At 34.5% G+C, this 25,739-nt stretch overlaps 1 protein-coding gene and 1 pseudogene across 15 annotated transcripts in view; both read left to right on the top strand.

Moving 5' to 3' along the window:
• The window catches only part of C2CD5 (C2 calcium dependent domain containing 5), a 104,112-nt gene that overhangs the window by 19,424 nt on the left and 58,949 nt on the right, over positions 1-25,739 (top strand). For 5 of the 15 annotated variants that reach the window (XM_066264739.1, XM_066264727.1, XM_066264722.1 and 2 more), the window contains exons 4-10: positions 1,203-1,374; positions 3,539-3,634; positions 6,798-6,953; positions 8,568-8,766; positions 13,242-13,366; positions 19,891-19,976; positions 24,614-24,722. In XM_066264739.1, coding sequence (XP_066120836.1) covers positions 1,203-1,374; positions 3,539-3,634; positions 6,798-6,953; positions 8,568-8,766; positions 13,242-13,366; positions 19,891-19,976; positions 24,614-24,722 — 943 coding nt within the window. Of the gene's footprint in view, positions 1-1,202; positions 1,375-3,538; positions 3,635-6,797; positions 6,954-8,567; positions 8,767-13,241; positions 13,367-14,358; positions 14,511-18,144; positions 18,334-19,890; positions 19,977-20,594; positions 20,628-24,613; positions 24,723-25,739 lie in introns of all 15 variants that reach the window. The other 10 variants (XM_066264735.1, XM_066264729.1, XM_066264721.1 and 7 more) reach the window with 5 other exon arrangements.
• Positions 4,349-5,714, top strand: LOC136321007 (leucine-rich repeat-containing protein 34-like; annotated as a pseudogene).

Below are 25,739 nucleotides of genomic sequence, written 5' to 3'. Positions count from 1 at the left end.
GACGCTTTATCCACTGCGCCACCACAGGTTAGGCTAGCCACTATTTTTGATGAGGAGTACTGGCAAATTAAGAGGATGGCTGTCAAAATAGTGAATGTTCTTCCATGAAGGAAATTTTTATTTTTTTTGCCTATTCTCTGTCTTAGTTTGGGCTGCTGTAACAGAATACCATAGACTGGGTGGCTTAAACAATAGCATTTTTCCCCCACAGTTCTGGATGCTGAAAAGTCTGAGATCAGGGTACCATCATGGTTGGGTTCTGGTGAGGACCCTCTTTCTCATTTGCAGATAGCCATTTTCTGGTTTTGTCCTTATATGGTGGGCCAAGAGATCATCTCTCCCCATCTTTAATAATAAGGATCCTAATCTCATTCATAAGGGCTTCACCCTCCTGACCTATTTACTTCCTAAAGGCCCCATTTCGCAATACCATCACACTAGGTATCAGAGCATCAACACTGTATTATGGAGGGTCACAAACATTCAGTCCATTGCATTCTCCATAATAGTCCTCTCTTCTCTCTTTTTTTTAAAAACTTTTTATTTTAGATTTTATTTATTTTTATGGAGAGAATGAGAGAGAAAAAGAGAGAGGGACAAGGAGGGAGGAGTAGGAAGCATCAACTCCCATATGTGCCTTGACCAGGCAAGCCAGGGTTTCAAACTCAGGGTTCCAGGTCAACACTTGCTCCATGATGTCACCACAGGTCAGACTGTCATCCCTCTCTTGGCATATGATAGGTACTTGATAATGAGTAAGGAAAAGGAGAGAGAGAGGGCAGACATTTATTTCATGGACTTAAAAATTGTTTTTTTTTCTTACAAATAATGTCAGTTTTGCTGTTTTATTCTCTGAAATTGTCCTTAGAAATTATGATGTCTCTGCTCATTAGCACTGTATACCTAATATATGGACTCTATTATGACATTTCTAAAGTATATTTTGCTGGACATCATTGATAGAGTAATAAAACACAGGATAATATATATTGTAGAAAAAAGAATTACAATGTTAATTATTCTAACCTTGTGCTTGAGGTAAGCTGTACATTTTTTCCCCAGAAACCTGACATCTTGTGTAGAAAAAGGAGTTACAACTTTTTGTTTGTATATTGAATTTTTTTTTCCATTTGCTGTATGTGCACATTTAAGGTAATGAAGATTTTTAAATGATAAGATTTAATTTGAAGGCATCCTTTTAGGTGGATGATGAAGATTTACAAGATGAGCCTCTACAGATCACAGTTCTTGACCACGACACTTACAGTGCGAATGATGCCATTGGTAAAGTGTACATTGACATTGACCCTTTACTCTACAGTGAAGCTGCAACAGTCATCTCGGGATGGTTTCCAATTTATGATACCATACATGGTAAGGAGTATATCTGAAGAAAATAAATCACAATCTTTTAAATTTATCGTTTAAGACTTTTGTCTACACTTGGTGCTTTTAAAACATATGTTTTTAAAATATGTATTCTTTTTAGATGTAGTAGTAAAGTATGAGTGGTAGAATTGTTTCTTTTCTGAACATAATTTGAAACAATTTTCTGAGCCAAATTTATACACTATAGTAAATAAATGCATTCTTTAAAAAGCATCTCATAATTGTACTGTATGTTGCTAAAACATTTTCAAACTGTATTCCATTAAGCTAGACATTATAGAGACTTGAAAAATGTAACATAGTGTCACTCTTATTTTTTGGTTTTCCAATTATGGTTATTTTTATAAAAAACATTGTTTATGTTAACATAGATTTATTATTACTTTAAATGGAGTAATAAGCAAATTCTTTTTTTAACTTTCAATCTTAATTTATAATATGTGAATACTGATAGATGTGACTCACATATACAAGAACTCTTTGAGGTCCTAATTTTTAAGATTGAAAGGGTCCTGTGATCAAAGGTAGAGAACTGCTAGCCTAAAGTGATACCATCTTTTTAGAATGGTCAATGGACCTAAAGGGAACTAGCAGATGTTTCTATCTACTACAGTCTTGCATCTTTCTGCCTGTTTTACATTTTGATGTGGCAATCCATTGATAGTCATTTATTATAAAAAAATAAAATATTTGCTCAGATGTATGTATATTTATTGTGATGTTACTTCTTTTACTATTTACTAATGTTTAAATTGGTAAAAATAAGTTGGAAAATCTGGTATACTTATTAAATAATTTTGAGCATGTATAGACCATAAGTTAGCCAAAACTAAAAGCATGCTTTTATGATACAAAGGCATAAGGAAATGTGTATGATGTATTATGAATTGCAAAATCCAGATTATAAAACATTACAGGATGATCCCACATTTGTTTAGAAACAAGAGTTGCATATATGTAATGTTATTGGCTAAATTGGCAGAATAGGTGATAAAATGTTTAACCTTGCATAGTTTTAGTTCTCGATTATAATCCTATTTTTTCTTTTTGTCCTCTTGCTTTTTTCCATACTTTTTACAATGTATACAGGGTGGGGCAAAAGTAAATTTACATTGTTCATATGGAAATTAATACAATAATAAATAATAATATAAGAATGAACTCTGTTTTGCATATTCACAACTGTAAACCTACTTTAGCCCCACCTTGTATATATATTGTAATCAGAAAATAAAATACAGTCAAATATATTACCAATAAAAAAAGAGCCATTAGAGAAATAATCTGGGCTTGAATGAAAGGCAATAGCTATATGAATGAATGAATTTTTTGACATTAAATATTGCTTATAGTTGGTTTGTGTTATATGAACTCTTAGGAACATAATCTGTCATTTCAGTGGGCAAATGAGCAAGTTATTCTTAGATGGGTTCCTTCATAAGTATGAATTTGACAGGAAGTCAGAGCACTCAAAAATATTTAATAAATGTTTAGAGATAGGTGCTGGGTCACTTTTATTTGTTAGGGTGTCTTCTTAAAACTGTTTATCTTGGAATTTCTTAGTTTATTTTCACTTCTAACTGTATATTCATTGAAAAGAATAAAATTACTTTTATGTTAAATCAGATTCTTCTTGCGTTAGTTGTTAAGAGCATTTACCCTGGGATAATAAAGATCGGACTTTTAACTCTAGCTTTACCACTTACTAGCTGTCAACGCTATGCAAATTATTTTAAACTTTTATTAAACTTTAGGGGTTTTTTTCCACTGTAAAATGAAGACACTAATACTACAGAAGTTATTGTACTGGTTTGGTTTGAGCACTATGTGGTATTACTTGTAAAGCATTTACAGTATTATCAGTACTCAAAAAATGTTATCAATTTAAACAGTACTCCTTTCCAGTTAGATTGGTTCAAATAAGTGGAGACTTGTGGTAAAAATGAGTATTATTCATTCTTTAATGCATACATATTCTTCAGAAAATGTAATAACTGCTTAGAATGAAAATAATTAGGAAGCAAAATAAGTATTGCTGTTATGATTGATACATTATTTTGAAATCATTAATTGGCACATATTTGCTTGATTATCTAATCATACTTTATCTTTTTAAGGTAGAAACTTGATTTTCCTTTTGGAATTATAGGTATTCGTGGGGAAATCAATGTAGTTGTCAAAGTAGACCTCTTCAATGATTTAAATCGATTTAGGCAGTCATCATGTGGAGTCAAGTTCTTTTGCAGTAAGTAAATACACTTTATGTCTCATTTAATAGGAAATTTAATAATTGATAAATATGGTAAATCAAATTAATATTTTAGAAGGCTAATGGAAAATCTGTTATACTTTGGTTTTAATGCCAAAGAGAAAATTGTTAATTTTTCAGAAACAGTTGCCATAGTTCTGGGGACTGCTTAGCTGATTTTAAAGTAAATGATATCTAATTTTTACAAGTTCATAAAAAAAATTTTTTTGAGTGCAGTGGGTGATAGAGAGACACTTCTGCGTGTGCTTCGACCAGGATCCACTCAGCAAACCCTGTCTGGGGCTGATGCTTGAATCAGTCGAGCTGTTTTTAGTGCCTGAGGCCAAAGCTTGCTTGGACCACCAAGCCACTGGCTGTAGGAACGAAAGAGAGAAAGAAGGGGGAGTGGGAGAGGAAGAGAAGCAGATAGTTGCTTCTCATGTGTGCCCTGACCAGGGATTGAATCCAGGGCATCTAAAGGCCGGGCTGATGCTCTGTCCACTGACCCAACCGGCCAGGACCTCATAAAAATTTTTATTAGAAAAATTCAGTGGGCCACATATGTGCATGTGGTCATCATAACAATTCCCATGACCCATAGGGAGGTTGTACATGGCCTGCTGCAACTCCAGTCCCTTCTCCAGCTCCACCCCAGCCTGTGAGCATGGTTAGAAGGAATAACATTAAGCACTGCTTGTTACCAGCCACTTAATGCCAGTAGAAAGAGTACCAGGTAAAGATTTTTGGACTTTTACTGGAATTTTAATCTATATATTAATGAAACAAGTTAACCTCATTTACTTTTTTTTTTTTTTTTCATTTTTCTGAAGCTGGAAACAGGGAGAGACAGTCAGACAGACTCCCGCATGCGCCCGACCGGGATCTACCTGGCACGCCCACCAGGGGCTACGCTCTGCCCACCAGGGGGCGATGCTCTGCCCATCCTGGGCGTCGCCATGTTGCGACCAGAGCCACTCTAGCGCCTGAGGCAGAGGCCACAGAGCCATCCCCAGCGCCCGGGCCATCTTTGCTCCAATGGAGCCTTGGCTGCGGGAGGGGAAGAGAGAGACAGAGAGGAAAAAGCGCGGCGGAGGGGTGGAGAAGCAAATGGTCGCTTCTCCTGTGTGCCCTGGCTGGGAATCGAACCCGGGTCCTCCGCACGCTAGGCCGACGCTCTACCGCTGAGCCAACCGGCCAGGGCGACCTCATTTACTTTTAAATCTTATGTTTTATGGTATTGGGCCTGAAGGTAGAGAATTGATTATTAAAGCACACATAAGAATAAAACTCTCGAGATACCTAAGAATGACTGGAAACAAGATTGAAAACAGAGGTGAAATGTTTTTTTGCTGCAATGCTACAAATTAATTTATCCTTAGAGAAATTGGATCTGGGTGCTTTTCATTTGAGAAGTGTGATATTTGCTACAGCCCTAATTCAAAACCAAACAACTAAGGGAATAAACCTAAACTGACCTATGCTGTAGGACAAACAGGAAGACTCCACAGCTCACCTGGGCCACATGCTAAAAGGAAATCACTGCCTATTGAGTTCCTTATGTATAAGCATGATATAAAAAAATTGTAGTACAAAACAGTTAGGTGATGCACTGTATCTGAAGGTAGCCTGTGCTACCTTGATGTCCACTGGTTGTTGTTAGTTAGCAACAACATTGAGGGAGAAGGACTTGCACTTTCTCAATCAATGAAAACAAATCCCACACATGCTAATATCTGAGTTTGGGGAGTAAAATTTGATGAGGCTGCATATGTGGCATATTCAGACTTCATTAAATGGGCCATCTAAAACTAGACAGTACAGGTGTGGAGCCTTTTGTGGTAGGTGGACATATCTCACAGAAGACTTCAGTGGCCTTAAAAACCGTAATTGTTGGACACCAACTTATGACGAAGCTTGTGACTGCTCATCTAATGTAGGTTTCACTATTGTTATCAGTAGGTCAACATTTATGAAAGACAAGGTTAAAAACAACTCTCATGTATTTGTCTTATTACATTCACAGATTAATATTTTGTTGCCTATTAAAATTTTGCCTATTTATTTTTTTCATAATTAAACTTTGTATAACTGTGAAAAAGAAAAAATATCCAGTGGTATTTTACTCTAGTACAGGCCACTGAAAGCTAGAGTAGAATTCTGTAGCCAAGCACTAGGGTGCTATTTAAAATTACATAGGCTTCTCCAGGTATGAGGTCCCATGAACACCATGCAATATGGGTCAGAATTGGGCAGATCTGGGCAATTCATAGCCAGTTTGAATTAATAGGGTTGAAAATCTAAGTAGTTGAGTTAGTTTCAAGGCACAAATGTCTGTCTTAAGAAGCTAGTTTGGTGTTAATGTTCTTAGGTTCTCCCTTTTTTTGATACTGACTAGATCTTAGTTAAATCCAGTGACATTTGGTATTTTGCATAGTAAATGAGTTTGTTAAGTAGTACAGTGACTACTGAACCATTAGTCATATGACCATGGATTATTAGAAACTTCAGAGCTGTATTATTCTTCAGACTGTCAGAAAGATTTGATTTTTTTGTTTATTGATTTTGTTTATTGATTTTAGAGAGGAGAAGAGAGAAGGGGGGTAGGAGCGAGAAGTAGTTACTTCTTGTGTGCGCCTTGACCAGGCAAGCCTGGGTTTTTGAACTGGTGACCTCAGCATTCCAGGTTGATGCTTATCCACTGTGCCACCACAGGCCAGGAAGAAAGGTTTGATTTTTGAGGCTGGTGGACAGAACTTTTTCATAGGACTTTAAATAATTAGATTTTTTGTATTACCTGTTTTTCACCTATTTATATAATAATCAGCCAGCTGACTTTACTTTTCATTTTTTTGTGCTTTGTATTGAATACTATTTAAGAAGTCTTAGCTGTTTTCTAAATGATGAAAGTACAATTTATAGTCATTATGCTTACATGGGAAAGATGACAAGTCTCATGAAAGAAAATGAATATTTCTAAGAATAAAATAGAACTTAGAAGACTGTTTGATTGGAAGTATTATTATAATTACATTTAGGTTATCACAGTAAAAGATATTCTTGGACTATATATCCAAAAGATAAGAACTTAGTTATACATTTGTAAAAAATTGAATTTAACCTTGGGATAAATAGAAGCATAATAGACATTTTCTTTTAACAGCAACATCTATTCCAAAGTGCTATAGAGCTGTAATTATTCATGGATTTGTAGAAGAACTTGTGGTCAATGAAGACCCAGAATATCAATGGATTGATCGAATTCGCACTCCAAGGGCATCAAATGAAGCCAGACAGAGACTCATTTCTTTAATGTCAGGTATTTAAAAAACACTCCTTAAAGGTTGATTTAATACTGCCAAATTTTTCACTTCCTTTTGACATGCTACCTTAAATTGTACAGTGAAGACTGAATTGTAAGTGACTAATTCCCTACCATTAGCCTCATCTTTCTGAACACATGATACAAGAAGAAATCTAATCAGAAGTTTATAATTCCTTCTTATCTAGGCAGTAAAAAAACTTGTGCTCGTGAAGTAGCACAGTGGAAATTACCCTGAGCGTGGAGGTAGTAAAATGGGTTCTAGTTTTCTCTCTTTAGCATTTATTTGTAGTCAGATTTAGGTAACTCTCTAATGCTTTCTCTTCAGATGTTGCCTTTTCATAGTCCTCTGACAACTTATAGCTCCTACCTCTCCCTCTCACACTTACCCAATTACTTTTTTTATTTTTCTTTGAAGAATTTATTTACCATCTAAAATTTGTTTATATGTATATATGGTTGCATCTATATACACACACATTCATTCATCCATTCATATTCATACTAGACAGTATAAATATTCATATTTAATAAATTTATGTATTTTAAATATATATTTATACTTATATTACTATTAAGTTAATTATACTTAAATTACTTATTTATACTTATATATTACCTATAAGTTATACTTACAATTTGTACTTATAAATCAGGGGTCCCCAAACTACGGCCCGTGGGCCGCATGCGGCCCCCTGGGGCCATTTATCCGGCCCCCGCCGCACTTCCAGAAGGAGCACCTCTTTCATTGGTGGTCAGTGAGAGGAGCATAGTTCTCATTGAAATACTGGTCAGTTTGTTGATTTAAATTTACTTGTTCTTTATTTGAAATATTGTATTTGTTCCTGTTTTGTTTTTTTTTTACTTTAAAATAAGATATGTGCAGTGTGCATAGGGATTTGTTCATAGTTTTTTTTTATAGTCTGGCCCTCCAGTGGTCTGAGGGACAGTGAACTGGCCCCCTGTGTAAAAAGATTGGGGACCCTTGTTATAAATGTTTATACTTATTACTATTAAATTAATTCTATTTAATGAGTACTTATGAATAAGCATATGCTCTATTCATATTTAATATGTATTTAATAAATTATAGAATTCATTTCACTGTTATATTTGTATCTTTAGTCTATATATTTGTATTATATGATATGTAATCATATCGAATGCATAATTATATAATTAAGAGACTATGTTATATGCTATCTATTCTATGTGTTACATTCTATGTAATATTTATATTTGCTTTCTTGTGTTTTATCTGTTTCTACCACCATTATATAAACTCCACTAGATTAGGGGCTTTATCTTTCTGGTTTACCTCTGTATATCTAGCATTTAGAAGAAAGGAGGAATGCCAGGCACATAATACACAACCAAAAACTGTTTGGAAAATGAATGCATGAATGAGTGAACCTTTTCTGTCACAGCTATAAAATGTAGCTAATAATATCTGACCTCCCTGAAGGTAGGATGCTGAACCAGATAATATTTTAGGTTCCCTTCAAACTCTAAAAATCTATGATTTTTTACTCTTTCCTTACTCCTGTATCCAGTTTTATTTCATATAATACAGAAATACAAAACAGAAAGAGTTTTCTTCCTGTTTTGTAGGTGAACTGCAAAGGAAAATTGGCTTGAAGGTTCTTGAAATGAGAGGAAACGCAGTTGTGGGGTACTTGCAGTGTTTTGATCTGGAAGGCGAGTCTGGTTTAGTGGTGCGAGCCATCGGAACAGCGTGCACGCTGGATAAGCTGAGTAGCCTGGCAGCACTCCTGCCGGCGTGTAACTCCCCATCGAAAGAAATGAAGGAGTAAGTATAAACCAGTGAATTGTTCTTAAGGAACTTTTTATATTTTACCTATACATTTTCATTTGATTTGAAACATTTTAGTACTGCAGTGTTGTTCAACACACATTTTTTTCCCTCTGGTGATTGTTTTTTATCAGAGCTGACTATCAACATTTGAAGCTTAAAACTATTTAGATATTCCTAATATTTTATTATTATAATACAAAATTAAGATAAAATAATATAAAACTTATCTATCTCTTTATCTACCGTATATGTAGAACATAAAATGAATATTTGTGCATTGTATGTTATTCTACTTATTCTGTGGGGAGTGGTTAAACCGCTATATCTGATCATTCAATTTCACTTATTATTAGCAACATATTAGAGAAGGCAAGAAAGATTGATTTGTGCAGAGGTCACAAAGTTGAACATCTACGGAGACCAAGCAGTTTATATAAATAATTGAGTATAATTAAATAGGTAATACTAGGGATTGTATAAAGCAGATGTTGTGAAACTTTTTCTGTAAGAAGCCATGTAGTAAATATTTCAGGCACTAGCTATATAGTTTCTAATTTTGTTTGCCAAAAAAAAGGAGTTTGCTGATCCTGGTCTAAAGAAATTTAGGCTCACACATTTTATTTTGTGTGTGTGTGACAGACAGAGAGAGAGACAGATAGGGACAAACAGACAGGAAGGGAGAGAGATGAGAAGCGTCAATTCTTCATTGTGGCACCTTAGTCGTTCATTGATTGCTTTCTCATATGTGAGAAAGCGGACCGAGTGACCCCTTGCTCAAGCCAGCGACCTTGGGCTCAAGCCAGGGACCTTGGGTTTTTGAACCTGGGTCCTCCGTGTCCCAGTCCAATGCTCTATCCACTGCGCCACTGCCTGGTCAAGGTAGGCTCACACATTTTTAAAATAACCTTATGTGATCCAATAAAACACTTTTGTTGGCTGGACTCAGTCTTTGTGCCATCATCCAACATGGTGGTGCTGGTGCTGTCTGAAGGAAATGTTTGGAACAAAAACTTTCTGTCATAATGATTGGGATGAGGAAGACAATCCTTTTGGAGACTAGAAATGCTGACTATCCTACACAGCAAGGGACAATTCTACAACAAAAACTTGTACCATCCTCAATGCCAATAGTACTTCTATTGAGAATTACTGATCTAGAGATTCTTTTAGATCAAGGGTCAACAAACTTTTTCTGTAACTACTAGAAGGTACAGGCAAATAATTTAGTTTTGCCAACAGCAGCTTCTCAACTCTGCTGCTGTTATGTGAAAAAAGCCATCAGTAGTATGCAAATTAATGAGTGTGATTGTGTCCCAATAAAGCCTACTTCCTCACAGAACAGATAGCAGGATGGATTTGGCTTATAGAGTGTAGTGTGCTGACCCCTTTCCTATATCATTAGGGAGTCAGAAAACCTGGAATGTTTCCTAGTGCAGCAGTAATCAAGAGAGGTTGACTAGAAAGTAATCACAATCTTTTTTTTAAAACTATTTTTTAAGAAATGAGATTTTTTCCTTTAACTTAAATTTTTTCTTTTTGTTTAATTATTTTCTTTCTGCTAGCTCTTAAATATTTGGATTAAATTTTAGTCAAAAGAGGGAGCATTTATATATTTTAGTGAGAGAGAAAGAGACAAATAGACAGGAAGGGAGAGATGAGAAACATCAACTCATAATTGTGGCACCTTAGTTGTTCATTGATTGCTTCTCATACATGCTTTGAGGGTGGCAGGGTGGGGTAGGGAGGCTCCAGCTGAGCCAGTGACCCCTTGCTCAAGCCATCAACCTTAGGCTCAAGCCAGTTGACCTTGGGCTTCAAGCCAGCAGTCTTTGGGCTCAAACCAGCGACCATGGGGTCATGTGTATGATCCCATGTTCATGTAGGCGACCCCGCACTCAAGCTGGTGAGCCTGTAGAGAGCTAGTTTTACTAGCTTTATTTATTGCCTAGTCTTACTTGAAAATGCGTTGCAAGTAAAATAACTTTTAAATAAATTGGAAGAGTGAATTAGCTCTATACTCCATTTAAAATGTGTCTTAAAAATATATTAACTGCTCGGTGCTACAGTTAAAGTCAGATTGCAGGTGTCGATTTCAGAGGGAATTCAGATTGTTTTGCTCTTTCCATAGCAAATTTAAGTAAGGACTTGGGTTCCTTCTCCTATTACCTTCCCTCTTTATCTACATTGCCTGAAGAAGTCTGGCTTTTGTAGCTGTAATGTTGAAGTTTTTCTCTTTTTACTAAATTACTTGGTGGAAAGGGAAAGCTATATTACGTGTTAGTGTCTTAGAATGATATATGGGTAGTAAGGGAATACATTTTGTCTGCATTCAGGAAGTGTTTCAATAATTTAAATTTCTTGGGAATGTGTAAGTTTTCTCCTTTTCTAATTTTGTTATGGCCATTTGCCTTAAATTGTCAAATATTCTCACCATGAAGAATTTAAGCTGTTTCATTAAGGTTTTCTGAAAGACATGTTACTACCTAAGTCATGTTATTTAAAAAACAAAAACAAAAAACAAACCCTCAATATTCAGGCTGTTTTTTTCAACTGGCTTCTTTGTATTTTTGATAATGAATCGACTAGAGAACTAGCTTACAATTGTTTTATGATTCAGTTATTTATAATTATTGCATTTAATTATAACATTGCTGAGTCTAGACAAGAATTTGATAAAAGGTAGTTTGGACTATGTTCCTATCTGGATGGACTTGATATTGCAAGTGCTGCTAGGGTATTATTGTAAGGCAGCCTTCCATGCAAGGAGATTAATCTCCAAGAACACATTATGATGATGCTCCAGTATATTTGGATTTTAATGTGATGTCATAATTTGAACATTTTACAATGTTCATTTTATTTTATTTATTTTACCTTTATTAATGGTAAAATGGTATTTTACCTTTATTAATGTTTTACTCCATCAGTTATTTTTCCTTTTAGATGTTTAATGTTGTGTGCAATATAAATCTTTTTGGTGTTTCCTAACTGAATTATCTTGAGGTAGAAAGTGCATTTAAATACAATTCATTGCTTTTCTACTTTAGAAAATAAAGTACATTCTAAGAGACTTTAGCCATAATTTATCTTCTGTATAGCACTGATTGTTAGACATTTTAACTTCATTCATCACTTTGAGAAAGAAAAAACAAAAATAAAACTTCACTCAATTTGTATACAAATAGGTCATCAATGAAATGTTTGATTTTTATCAGCTTTATTAAACATGTTTTAAATTGAAACTAGCAACAAAACCAGAAACATTCATTTTATCATAAAATCAGTGATGTTTTTAGAAAGTAGTTACTATTATTGCCGATTAATGATAGCTTATGTTTGAACCTTGACAAATTGTGATTATTGGAAATGTACTGAGGAATGGAAAAGAAAAAAAATGCCAGGAAAGGTTGGGCTCTTGGCCTGCTTTTACTTTGAATTCTAAATATATGAGGATATGACAGTTTTTCAGAGTGTGTACAAGGATTCTTTTTCCTCACTGTGCATGAGCAAAGGCATTGCATAGTGAAATAATTGCTAATATAAAGTCCAGGATTCTTAAGTTACATAACATACCTTCTCCTCGCACCAATGTAACTATGTTTTTATAGCCAAATTTCCTGATGAAAATTTGAAATGTTATATATGAATATACATCTGTGTATGTGATCTAAATATATCCATATATGCATATGATATGGTCTGTTGCAGGATATAAGTTGACATCTTGCAAAATTTTAATTCAGAATATAGTTTATCTGTTTAAGTTTAAATATATTATGTGTTTGAGAGAGAACTAGACAAAAATTGTATACATTGCTTTATTAATGTGTTTTTAAAAGCAGTTTCCTTGCTTTTTGTTCCCAGTATAACATGGGTGTGAGCTATATGCTTGTGCTAGAGACTATGCAATGTTTATATCTGCGTGTATCCATTCAGTTCAGTCATTTCTCTTTCACTGTCATTTTTCTTAGGTATCCTTGTCTTGAGATTCTAGACAAATAATTTTGTTAGTTAAACTTTTTTTATGGAAAATATGATTAATGATATCAGCAATTATACATATCTTAGTTTCAAAGATAGTATAAGAACTTTGTATTTGACTTTTCAGTTTTAGGGCTGTTTTCTTCCTTAGATACTGTGTAGTGACCTCTATGGTGATCAAACTTTAAAGCAACTTAAATCCAAATCTTAGGCTTTTTAAAAAATTTATTTCCACTGACAATTCTGCTTGCTATTTTTCATATTCACAATCCTAATTAATTAATCTGATCCTTTAAACTATAACTATATCCTAATTGAATGAGTATTTAGCTATTTTAAAATTTTTCCACTTGTTTTTTGCATGCTAGGGATTAAAATATAATAATTCCTCTCCCCTAACTGAAGCTCCTTTGAAATTATTTTAACATAACTTTGCTATTTGTTGTATGTATTTTCTTTTCTTCCACTTTGACCACAAATTCCCTCAGGTCTCCGCTGGTTCATCCTCCAAGCCATGGATGCCGCTCGACTCACAACAGCCCAATTCACACTGCTACTGGCTCACGACTTACTCAGAACTTCTCTGTGTCTGTTCCCACTCTCATCTACACTGGTACGAGACTGCTCAGACTCCAGAGCTGGGGAAGGCAGGCCACGGGCACAGTGGCTGCAGAGGGCAGGCAGGCAGGTAGTGTAGGCAGGTACCACAAGTCCTGGCTTCTTCCTTTTCTCACTCCAAGTCCAGCTGCAGTGAAGATATCCTGTATTTAGCCAAAACAGAGGCTCTAACTACATGCAAGTGAAAGTGTTCTTCCAGTTTCCAGAGTCTCTTCCACAGATCCCCTAAGAACCCTGTCTTATGTGTGTATAATGTGAGGTTTTAGGAGAAGCCTCCAGTATGTATATGTGCCATTACAACTACATTTGGTTAGAATAAAAATTGATGATTGGATTCTAAACAAAATAGCTACCAAAGCTTCTGATTTGCTTATTTTCTTTATGTACAAAACTTGTTATAGTAGGGTCTGTTTTCATTCTGTGGAAGAGAGCTATTGGAAAACAGGTAAGCAATTCTGCATAAAATGCAATGTTTCTGTGTAGCTCTCTTCATTTTCCTCTCTGCTGTGTTTTTAGCTGTGGCACTCTTGATGCTATAGGATAAGGAAACATTTTTCTTTTGACAATTTCTGTGTGCAAATATTAAAGCAGTTGTGAATATTTACACACACCCTTTGCAGTCATCTTTTTTCTTTTGTAGTTTAAAAAAAGCATTGTTGATTTGAAAGTATTTTCAGTCATGTATTTATTCTTTTTGTTTATTCTTTAATATTTTTATACTGCTTACTTAGTCTGTCATTTCATGCTATTTTTTTTATTTTGCTTTTTTACTTAGTTTATTAACTGTTTCAATGCAGATACTTATTTATCTGAAGAATGATGAATGTTTAAATAGTAATTGGTTGACTTTGGCCTCACACCCAGCTCCACACTTAAGAAATGACTGCTGGCCCTGCCCCCATACTTTCCTGGTGTTTGGATCATGCTGCCTTCCGTCAAGTCCTTTGGCACATGATTACTTAATACTTCTCCACCTTCTTCTGGCAGGATTCCCTTCAGTGAAGATCCCAACCCCAATACTTACTCATCAGGACCCTCAACCCCTCTGAAAAACCAAACTTACTCCTTTTCACCTTCCAAGTCCTACAGTCGACAGTCCTCTTCTTCTGACACAGATTTGAGTTTGACACCCAAAACTGGTAAGGCGCTTCCACCCACCTTTTATTTTTTCCTATTTTTTTTCCAAATTTGTTTCTGTTCTTTGTTAGCTTTCCATCCAAGCCTTTTCTCCTGGGTTTTTTTGTTTTGTTTTGTTTTGTTTTTGACATTTAAGTTAAAAGATAATGTGAACAGTAATCATTTTTAGTTACTACAGTTAAAGTATGAAAATTTGGTGGAGTTCAGAAATTCCTATGTTCAAAGATCTGCATTTTATTGATTTAATCATAGTGTAGATACAAAGTCCAGGGTTTATTTTGTGTATGGATATTTTACATTTCATGGGCAAATTAAGAGGAATAACATCTTAAAGTATTTGAAGAGAAAGTAACACTAATAGCTTGCAATCCAGTTACTCATTCAGTAGAAGAATTTTGAATTCATCGTGTCTATTTCTGAATTATCTGTAAGGTTTTATTATTTAAGAAATCTTAACTAAAATGCTTATTTTGTAGTACATACATCTATTAACTTTTTGTTATTTAAAATGTTTGGTTTTTCTTGTCTTAGTTTCTAGATTAGAAAATAGCAATTTTGCTTTACTTATTCTTGTATATATCTCAGTGTCTGACATTTATAATTTTCCCTTTCCTATGTGTGTTTTGACAATCTTATGAGTGTTTATGAATGTTTTATGACAAAAAATTGATTAAAAAATTAAATTAGTTCCTTACTCCATAAAATAGAATTAACTTATTTAATCCTTAAATTATTCTTGAAACATATAAAGTAAATAAAACATTTAAAAGTGAATGTTTGTGTGTGTGTGTGTGTGTGTGTGTGTGTGTATTTTTCCAAAATTAGAAGCTGGGAGTCAGTCAGACAATTCCTGCATGCACCCTACTGGAATCCATCTGGCATGCCCACTGGGGGCGATGCTCTGCCTATCTGGAGCACCGCTGTGTTGCAACCGGAGCCATTCTAGCGCCTGAGGCGGAGGCCATGGATCCATCCTCAGCACCTGGGCCAGCTTTGCTCCAATGGAGCCTTGGCTGCAGAAGGGGAAGAGAAAGAGAGAGGAAGGAGAAGGGGAGAGGTGGAGAAGCAGATGGGCACCTCTCCTGTGTACCCTGGCCAGGAATCGAACCCGGAACTTTCACATGCCGGGCCAACGCTCTACCACTGAGCCAACTGGCAAGGGCTGTGAATGTCTTTTAATTTTTATAAATATTATTTTTGTCTGGCAGTTTCCTTGCCAGATTGATGAAAATATTTTGCATAGTTCTTTTTTTTGGATGTTTTTAATTAATTTTAATAACCTTATTTTTGTGTTAGACAAGATATTTATAAAATGACTCCTGATTTTCTGAAGGCAGTATTAAGAAATCTAATTCTAGAATCAGTGCTACTTCCAAAGTAAAGGTAATAAAAGAATAAGCCTGTATATTTAATATTTTTATAAATGTCATTTGGGGTTCGATTCCGGCCAGGGCACACAGGAGAAGCGCCCATTTGCTTCTCCACCCCTCCGCTGCGCTTTCCCTCTCTGTCTCTCTCTTCCCCTCCCGCAGCCAAGGCTCCGTTGGAGCAAAGATGGCCCGGGCGCTGGGGATGGCTCTGTGGCCTCTGCCCCAGGTGCTAGAGTGGCTCTGGTCGCAACATGGCGACGCCCAGGATGGGCAGAGCATCGCCCCCTGGTGGGCAGAGCGTCGCCCCTGGTGGGCGTGCCGGGTGGATCCCGGTCGGGCGCATGCGGGAGTCTGTCTGACTGTCTCTCCCTGTTTCCAGCTTCAGAAAAATGAAAAAAAAAAAAAAAAAAAATGTCATTTGTATGAGTACCTAATTTTTTGAAAAGAATAGCTTTATTTTTACATATGCATAATTATGAGTAACATCTAAAAGTAATTGATATTATAGTAATTGATGCATTGGTGTGTAGCATCTTAATTATATTTATAACATAAATTGGGACCATTCAAATAAGAGGGGTTTTCTTTGTTTCTGTTTTTTAGTAAAGATTGAGATTCTGGCCTTGAATTCATGACAATCAAAACAAGAAAGACTTAGTATAGTATATGAAGAATAAAAGTTTTCTTAAAAAGATTTTTAAAACATTGTTCGCTGGCTAATTATTTGTGTATTCCAGGCTACTTTTCAATATTCTTATTTCTAATACCACAGGTAAATTTTTGAAAGTATTTCTTTTTCTTTCTGTTTTTCTTTCTTTAATAAGGCCAAGACTAAAGAAGATTGTCAAGTAATAAATTAAGTGAACCAGTCTACTATTCTCTTAGTTTTATAGTTTGCAATCAGTTGTATTACCAAATGAAAACTTCTTTGCATATTGTTTCCTAGCTCTAACTTCTTAGTTTTTAAATATTTGTCCATCCTAGAGATAGTAGTCTCATATTTCTATATTTTTAAGCTACCTCTAAATAATAATTTTGTTTTGCCTATAATTATTCATGATCTCAGTAGCGTATTTATAGGTTATTAGCCATTTCTAGTCCTTTGGCTTTATCACGAATCCCTGAATGTCTTCGAATACTTCGAGGAACATTCTTATTTTTTGTGGAGATTTAAAATGGCAAAATATGATTGTTCTAAAATTGTTTTAAATTGTAATTCAGTTTGTAATTTCATAATTCTCTATCTTTTAATTTCTATCTAAAAATCAGTCTCTTGAGAAATAGTGAGAATAGATAAGCTGACTTTTATTGATTTGTTATATGTAACCTGTGGAGCCAAAAATAAAATAAAGTAATAAACCTTAGACTGAAAAAGTTGTTTTTTCTATTCGTAATTAAAGCTATCACTTGTTTTTCAGATAGGTTTTGGTTTTTAAAAAATTCATATTGACTTCTGTTGATTCTAATTTTTGATATTTTCTAAGATTTTATTCTCATATTTTTTCTCTAAGAATGTAACTAGCCACAATGGCATTTTAGAGTGTTAGTGTTAGGGTATTGATTTGCCACCTCCCTCAAATGAATTCTTACCTTTCTTAGGCTTTTAGCTACTTAGTTTTTGTGACTAGGAGGGTATTTGGCCTTTAAATACTCAAATCTTTATAAATGCAGTAGTATTGTGGTCAAATTTGAGTGTTTAAAGTTTTAGAGGGAAAAAAAAGTATTAACATACATCTTGAGGCTGGACAGAAAGAACTTAATATTCTATTTATTTAAAATTAATAATAGCAACTGCTTAAAAGGGTACTGTTTGATTATGGATATTCAATTTAAATAATCATGAGGGATATGATTTGAAGAGCTGTACTTTATATAAGTGTTTATATTTGAGTCAACAAGTTTCTGGCTTTAAAATTTATAACATGAGGTACATTTTAATCTTACACATTCTTAAGCAAAAGAAGGCAGGTAATTTAAGTGTTTTTAAAAGTTAATTAAAAGTTATTAGAGTGGCTTAAAGTCTTATGTTAGTGATTTAACAATTTTCATGAATGCAAAGTTTGTAAAGGTTTTGTTAATTTTAGGCTATGCCTTTTATTTATATTATGTTGGATAGATTTCTTGCTAATGACTTCAAATGTAATTTGTGTATGCATTTTAAAATTCATTTTTACTGTTATGTTTTAGTTCATCATTGCTTTCCTTATCCTGCATTTTCTGATCATCTTCTGAATCTACATCTTTTCTCTGCTGCTTTCCTCCACAGCACCTTACCCACAGGGTCCTAGGATTTACCTGTGTCCCAGCTCCCCCTCTCTCCCTTATGGTTCCCTTCATCTTAAAAAGTCCTGTCTCCTCTCGGAATCTAGCCTTCCCCCTCATCATTCTAGCCTTGTCAGCCCTGTTCTGAGGAAAAGTGTTTCTTTCAGTGAAGAGTTGTTCCTGGCTGCTTCTGGTAGGATCACATTATGTCAGCTTTTTAATCCCTTTATTTTGAATCATTTTTGATACTACAGAAAAGTAGTGGGTGTTTTATGTGGGATGTGTTTCTAACTTTTCTTACTGGCAGACAGATTTAAGTGATTCAAATTATCATGAGGACATGATTGAGGATAAACCTAATAGATAATTATGAATATTCTGCTAAAATTATTTTCTATATTAAAGAGTTACATGTCTAGGGACATAGATATATTGCATATTTCCAATTATTATTAGGTTCTTATTACTAGAGTTTCTGTTTTAGGTGCTTTACTTCCTTTCCCTTCATACCAATTCTGTTCATACTGGACCTGTACCATCATGTTGCTATAAACCATATGGGGACATTAGTAAATTATTCTGCTTGAATGGGTTTAAGTCTCAAATTAATAATATTCTTTCATTACCCATTTTTTCTGTCCATTGCTTTAATTTTCAAATTCTTCTGTATTTTCTGATATTTCATTTATCGCTACAAAAATTACATTTTAATTTATGGCTTTCAATATGCTTCACATAAAAATCTTAGTTTTATTTCTATGTTTAGTATTGTATAGTCTCTAAAACTCATATCTAGGTTACTGCAAGCAAGAGAAAATTTCCTTTAAAAAACAAACAAACCAAAAACCAGGATAACAAAATGGGACTATACACATGCTAATCTTTGTTTCCTTATCCAAGAACAGCTAAAAATGTAAAAGTAAATTAGTTCTTTTCTAAAGTCATTATAGTAAATATGACTTTACATTTCTTCAATTTGAAAAGATGAGATTGAACTATATAGTACCTCTAGTTTATAGAAAACTGGCTTCTCACCTGTCCTTTGCTTTCTATAATTTTAAGATCATAGTTGGTTTTTTGGTATTATCAACATAAAACAAAATAAGATAGGGAAATAAATTTAAAATTAACCCTTTAAAAATTAATCTAAGAATTTGGGAAATATAATTCTTTCATTCATAACTATATATATTTGTGATGTCTATTATACATTTGTGCTTTTTAGTTTTTAAAATATTTATGTTGATTTTTGCAAATGAGTGTGGAAAACTGGATAATAATACTATTTTGATATGAATGTTATGTTTAGGGATGGGAATTTATAGGAAGTAGATTTGACTTTAAAAATTGCCTAAAGTTCATGCTCTTTAGAGTATTTTAGAATATTTAAGTAAGCACAATTAGTGCTTTTCCTTTCTATACTTTTAGAAAAACATTTAATCCTTTTATTTCTTTTAGTATTCTTAAATTGTTAGCATAAGTAATTGGTATCATGATTATTTTTTATTAGAAGACAATAATTTGTGAACAAATTAAGTCTAAAACTAGCTGTAATCAGTAAAACTCTGACATATTGCTTCTAAAATGAACTTTGTGAGTCAAATATATGCCTGGCTGCCATCCCAAATACTTTCCATGTTCGGACCGATTTTAACAGATTTTGACTCATGATATTTATGATGGTGAATGCAATTAATCTTTCTGTTTCTCTAGTTGTTCTTTTGGTTATTTATGTACTGATGTTCTGTAGGGATGGGAAGTGGTAGCGCTGGAAAAGAAGGTGGGCCATTTAAAGCTCTTTTAAGACAACAGACCCAGTCAGCATTGGAACAGAGGGTAAGAGTCGCTCAACATTCTTTGTCCTTCCACTGTCAGTGTGATCGTATTATCAGTCTTCCGTTTACTTACAACTGATTTCCATACTGAGTTTGGTCATGTATCTATAATTTTGCAGTTTTATAGTTCGAACAGTATTTAAGTTATCAAAGTAATTTGTTTATAAATAATTACTTTTAATTTGGAATAATTCTATAACTGTTTTTGTTTTGTTCTCCAGTCTTTTGTTAGAAATGGTCTATTTACAAATATCCATTTAATGGTTTAATTATTTCTAATTTTACATTAAAGTTATAATATATAGAAGGAAATAATAGATATTTTTCCAGAAAAATATTTTTTAGTTCTATAATACTAAAAATAATTTTTTAGTATATTAATGTTTTTACTTGCTGAGATTATTCTTATCACTGGCCATTCTCCAAAGGTATGAAATACACAGATTCCATATTTCTACATGTTAACATAAATAATGTGGTTCCATATATTTGAGTACATCTCTTTTAAGTATTATAAGTTTAATGTGTATTGAGTATATTAAATGGAAAAATGATTAGTAAAAGTTTTTGGATGATGTTTCTCTCTTTATTTTTATTTTTTATAAACTTCAATGCTAAGGGAGGATCGCCTCATAGGTTCTGTAGAAGGCGGGTATGTTCAATGTGTCAGAGACCATTTCTCGTCTCGGTAGCTTTTCTAGATTTAATCTTGATCATTTATGTTTTATTTAAGCTTTTAACAAGTGTTGCAGCTTTTTTTCTTTTCGCAATGCAAAGTTTGTTTTTTTATTTAATAGCAGTATGAGGCTATTGTTTTCTTTTTTTTCTATTAACTAATATAGTGCATGATTGTATGTCGTGTCAGTTATTTTATGGCATAGTTCCATAGCTTTCTTCATGTCTGATTTGGAAGTTGTAAGCATCTACACAATTTTCTTTTACAAGCTCTGTTTTATACTAGCATTAAAAGAAAAAGATACAACATAGCAAATAGCTATAAAAGGATGCATTTTATAAAACAAAGGTATTTGTTTTCTAGAGGTTGGCTTTTGAGAATACTGGTGTTTTCCAGATCCTGTTATCACAAACAGTACAACAGTTTATTGTTTTTGTGCTGAGAGTATCTGTGTGTATGCACTGTTTGCCTTTTAGACAGGCTAGAGAGAGCAGAGGTGAGCTAAGATGAGACTTGAGTTGTCCCCGGTTCTTGGCTTTATACCCTATCAAGCTGCACTTGCCTTTTAGCTACTCTCACAGCCTGCAGGCATAAAAGCCCACCTAAACATTCCAACCATCCATTGAAACCAAATCTAGAGAATGACTAACAAGGAGAAGAAGGCCAGTGTGAAGGTGTGTGTGTCCACTTACCATTTTTTAGTCCAGAATGCTCTTCCCTCCTCCCCTTCCCAGTTTTTCATTCTCTACAAGGTCCCTTACCCTAGGAGTATTTCCTGTGATGTAAATATCATTCTTGAATTCACATGAACAGAAAAACTTAGGTTGCCTTGATGTTTGATATAGTGAGATTTTGTCTGTTGTGCCCGTGACCTTTCTTTGTATGAAGAATTTTTAAAAAGCATCTAATTTTAAAAGAAAATAAAAATCAAATCAATGAAAATTGTTTTGGATTTGGTTTTGATGAAATTTATATTTTCACATATGCTCTAAACATTCTTATAATTTTGGACACATTAACACATCAGGCATACATTACTAGATAACCTTCATGAGATTAAATTTATTTTTTTGTGAGAGAGAGCAGAAAAAGAGAGGGAGACAGGCAAGGAGTGAGATGAGTAGCATCAACCAGGGGGCGACGCTCTGCCCACTTGGGGGCAATGCTCTGCCCCTCCAGGGCGTTGCTCTGTTGCGGCCAGAGCCACTCTAGCGCCTGGGGCAGAGGCCAAGGAGCCATCCCCAGCACCCGGGCCATCTTTGCTCCAATGGAGCCTCGCTGCGGGAGGGAAAGAGAGAGACAGAGAGGAAGGAGAGGGGGGCAGTGTGGAGAAGCAGATGGGCGCCTCTCCTGTGTGCCCTGGCCGGGAATCGAACCCGGGACTTCTGCACGCCAGGCCGACGCTCTACCACTGAGCCAACCGGCCAGGCATTAATTGCTTCTTGTATGTACCTTGACCCAGGGGGCTCCAGCCAAGCCAGTGACCTTGGGCTTCAAGCTAGCAGCCAAGAGATTATGTCAATGATCCCACACTCATTCTGGCGACCCTGCACTCAGGCTGGCAACCTCAGAATTTTGAACCTAGGACCTCAGCACTCAGCATCCAGGTTGACGCTCTATCCACTGCACCACCACTGGTCTGGAATTAAAATTTTGGAGACAGTACATATTGAGAATTAGCTGCAAAGATATGGAGAACCATAGTTTTTATTTACAACTACATAAAACTTGTGTTAGGAATATATTTATATACTGTGCCATAATCTTGCAATATCTGTTACTTGAGTTTATGAGACTGCCTCTCTACCCTGTGTACAAAATAAATGGAAAAAGCATTATCTTCTTTGGCTTTCCCATTCATCTGCAGCTGCCATTAGTGTGGCTTTGTTTTAGGAAATATATATACAGAAGTATGTAGACTTCTCCTCATACGTGTTCAGATATGCCTTAAGTCTCGCAAGTTGAACACTGGATCAAAATGAACCTAGGCTACTTGTATCATTTTTTATATTCATTTAAAAATATTTATTTCTACCTTTTGCCATCCTTAATAAGTCATATGGATTTTTTTTTCTTGAGGAAAAGAGAAACTATTTGTTGAACATCCTTTATTTAATGGGTTATTCAAGTAACGGTTCTCAAAAATAAAAGTGTTCTTTTTTCTTTCACAACAGCATTAAAAAATAAGTTGACTAGATCTTTAAAGGGAAAAAAAGTTCATGTGGCAATAAGGAGGCGTTTTGACTATTTTATAAAACATTTATGTAAAACTCCTCTTGTGTTTTCTCCTTTGTCTTTCTTTCCCTCTGCCTATCATCTGGGCCAAACCTACCCACTTCTATAGACTGTTTTTATTTTTTATGTAGCTTAGGTTTTCTTGCCCTTATTAATTTTTTTAAATTTATTTATTGATTTTAGAGAGAGAGAGATAGAACATCAATCTATTCTGTATGTGCTCTGACCAGGGATCAAACCTGCAACCTTTGCACATCAGGACGATGCTCAGTCTAACCAACCAAGCTATCCGGTCAAGGCTTGCCCTTATTAATTTAAAGATTAGTTTTAAATTGTACTGTAACTGAATTAATTTCTAATTATATACACACACATTTGTATGAATATATATTTTATATTTCATCTTCATGGGTTACTGAGGTGTATCAGACTGTTTGCCTTTGTGCTGAATGATTCTAAGTTGTTATGCTTTGTGAATTATGCTTTGGTGAATTTGTATTCTCCATGCCTAAAGTTCATATTCTCCAGTCAGTAACCTTGCTGCTTTAAATGTACCTGCTTCAAGTGATATTCTGTGTCTTTTTATCTTACTGCTTTTATTTGCTACATTTAATTAGTTATGGTCTAGAAAAAAGAATACTGATATATTTTAGAATATATCCCTAAAGTTATATATTTATAATTGCTATGTATATATGGCACACTATGAATATCATCTATGAGGTTCTCTTATGAGTAAAGTACATAAACTTATGTACTTGGAACTCTAACATTTCTTTTTACTGTTGAGAGCCTGGTTTTGCTTATTTCCCAGTTCTCAGTGAGATTCTGAATAGCTGAGGCTACTGTTAAGTAATTTCCAGTTAAGTGAGCTACATTAATCTCCAAGCCAGACAAGCCAGACAGTTAGTTTCCCCGCCTTGCATGCAGTTTGTGTAATGTGACAGACCTCTATAGTTGGCAGCTACAGGAGCTCCCCATCCTTTCTGGGAACTACATCAGTGAATTTCCTTTTGCTGTGCTTTTTTCTTGTATGCTTCTCTTTGTCTCGAAATTGATGTCCTTGAGAGAGAAAGGAAGAATAACACTTCGAAGAATATGTGGAATTGTATTGTGTCCCTTGCTGTCATCTACTTACCTTTCCCCTTCCCTCAATATACATTTATGAATTTATATTTTCTCCTGCTGCCCTGGTGTTGACAGAGTTAATAATCTCACATAGCGATTCTCTGTGCACCTCAGCTTGATTTTGCCCTATCTTTGCCTTTCTATGTATTCCTTAATCTACGAGGTTCACCCTCTCTTCCCTGCCCTCAGACCCACATTCTTTCAGACCTCTAGCTCCAGACCCACGGAATCTTTACCAATTGCCTGGAACTGGGTATGTCTGGGAGGGGGAGTCTGTCCCACTAAGAAGTAGAGGGACAGAGGAATCCCTTCATTTCATTTCAAAGTCACATCCAAGTAGGAGATTGAGACTAGGAACTCTGAGAACATTTTTCTCACTGAGAATTGATAAAAACAGTGCTTGGACATGATATGTGGGGGGAAATGGATTCAGAACTCGAAATAACCAAGGAAATTTAATTATAAAGCTTGTGCAATGTATAATTGATAACCTTTTGTTAAGGGGTGGAATTTGTTTCCTTATGACAAGCTTTTTAACAAGCAAATGTCTTGTACTTTACACACAGTCAGTTATATTATCCCCTCATTCTTTCTACTAGGAATTTCCGTTTTTTACCCTGACGGCGTTTCCTCCTGGATTTCTTGTGCATGTTGGGGGTGTTGTTAGTGCACGTTCCGTGAAGCTTTTGGATCGTATCCACAATCCTGGTATGTTCTTTAAAAGTTGGTTTTCAGTGTTTCATTTATTTAGATTACGATTATTAAAATTGATTTTTATAATGTTGTTTTTTAAGCCAAATCTATCTGAAAGAGAAATGAAAAAGAGACTATAAACTGAAACATGTAGCGTTAAAATACTTGCAGTAATCTTAATTAAAAATAATTAAACTAAGTAGAAGTATAATTTAATTACTTTTTAATACAAAATAAAAATACAAATCTTGATTCACTTTTGGCCAAGTTATCATTTGAAGGCATCATTAAGTAACTTTTGAGTCTGCTATTTTCTGTGACCCAGGCAGATACAGTTTGACCTTTGTGACTATTAACTTAAAGTGTTAATTCTTTTTACTAGCAATTAACTCTTTATAGATTATTTGAGTTATGTCCTTATTCCTAAAAGAAGTATTCTTTTAAACTGTAATTGTAAACATTGTGTAGAGTACCTAAAAATGAAAAAAAAAAACTGTCTGGTTCTTTGGATTCTTTTATGTAGCTATTTGTTTTATATAACTAAACAAGTAAAAATGGTAGCTCACTTCTTTAAAACATGGGGCCATGATTATAAAAGAAGAAAAGCATTAACGTCCCAGTAATTTCAGGCCCTTAGGTTAGAAATGGTTTGGTGATTTTTTAAAATCTAAAATAAGCATGCTAAATCTGGTAGGAACTTTTAATGTCAGTGTGTTCTTGCATCTCTCTGACAAGATGCCCAATTACTTGCCCAAGTCATTTGTTATTTTAATGACATACCTTAAACCTGAAGTTATATTAATATTCTTATTTGGCATATATACATATGTATTTTTGAAAGTTTTCAATTGTTACAACCAATAACCTCTTCCTGAGGCTTGTACTGACAGCTATGAAAAGAGTGAAATGCTTGGAAATTATTATATGCCAAACATTGTAGATAATGATTTTGAGGATACATAACATTGCTATATTTTTTAATTAAAAAATAAATCTGTGCCCTGTGGTTTGATGTCATTTGTTTTGAGTTAA

The sequence above is a fragment of the Saccopteryx bilineata genome, chromosome 1 (genome assembly GCF_036850765.1).
Source record: "Saccopteryx bilineata isolate mSacBil1 chromosome 1, mSacBil1_pri_phased_curated, whole genome shotgun sequence".
In the NCBI taxonomy this organism is placed as follows: Eukaryota; Metazoa; Chordata; class Mammalia; order Chiroptera; family Emballonuridae; genus Saccopteryx; species Saccopteryx bilineata.
The sequence above is the reverse complement of the archived record's forward strand: the minus strand, read 5'-3'. Positions and strand labels throughout refer to the sequence as shown.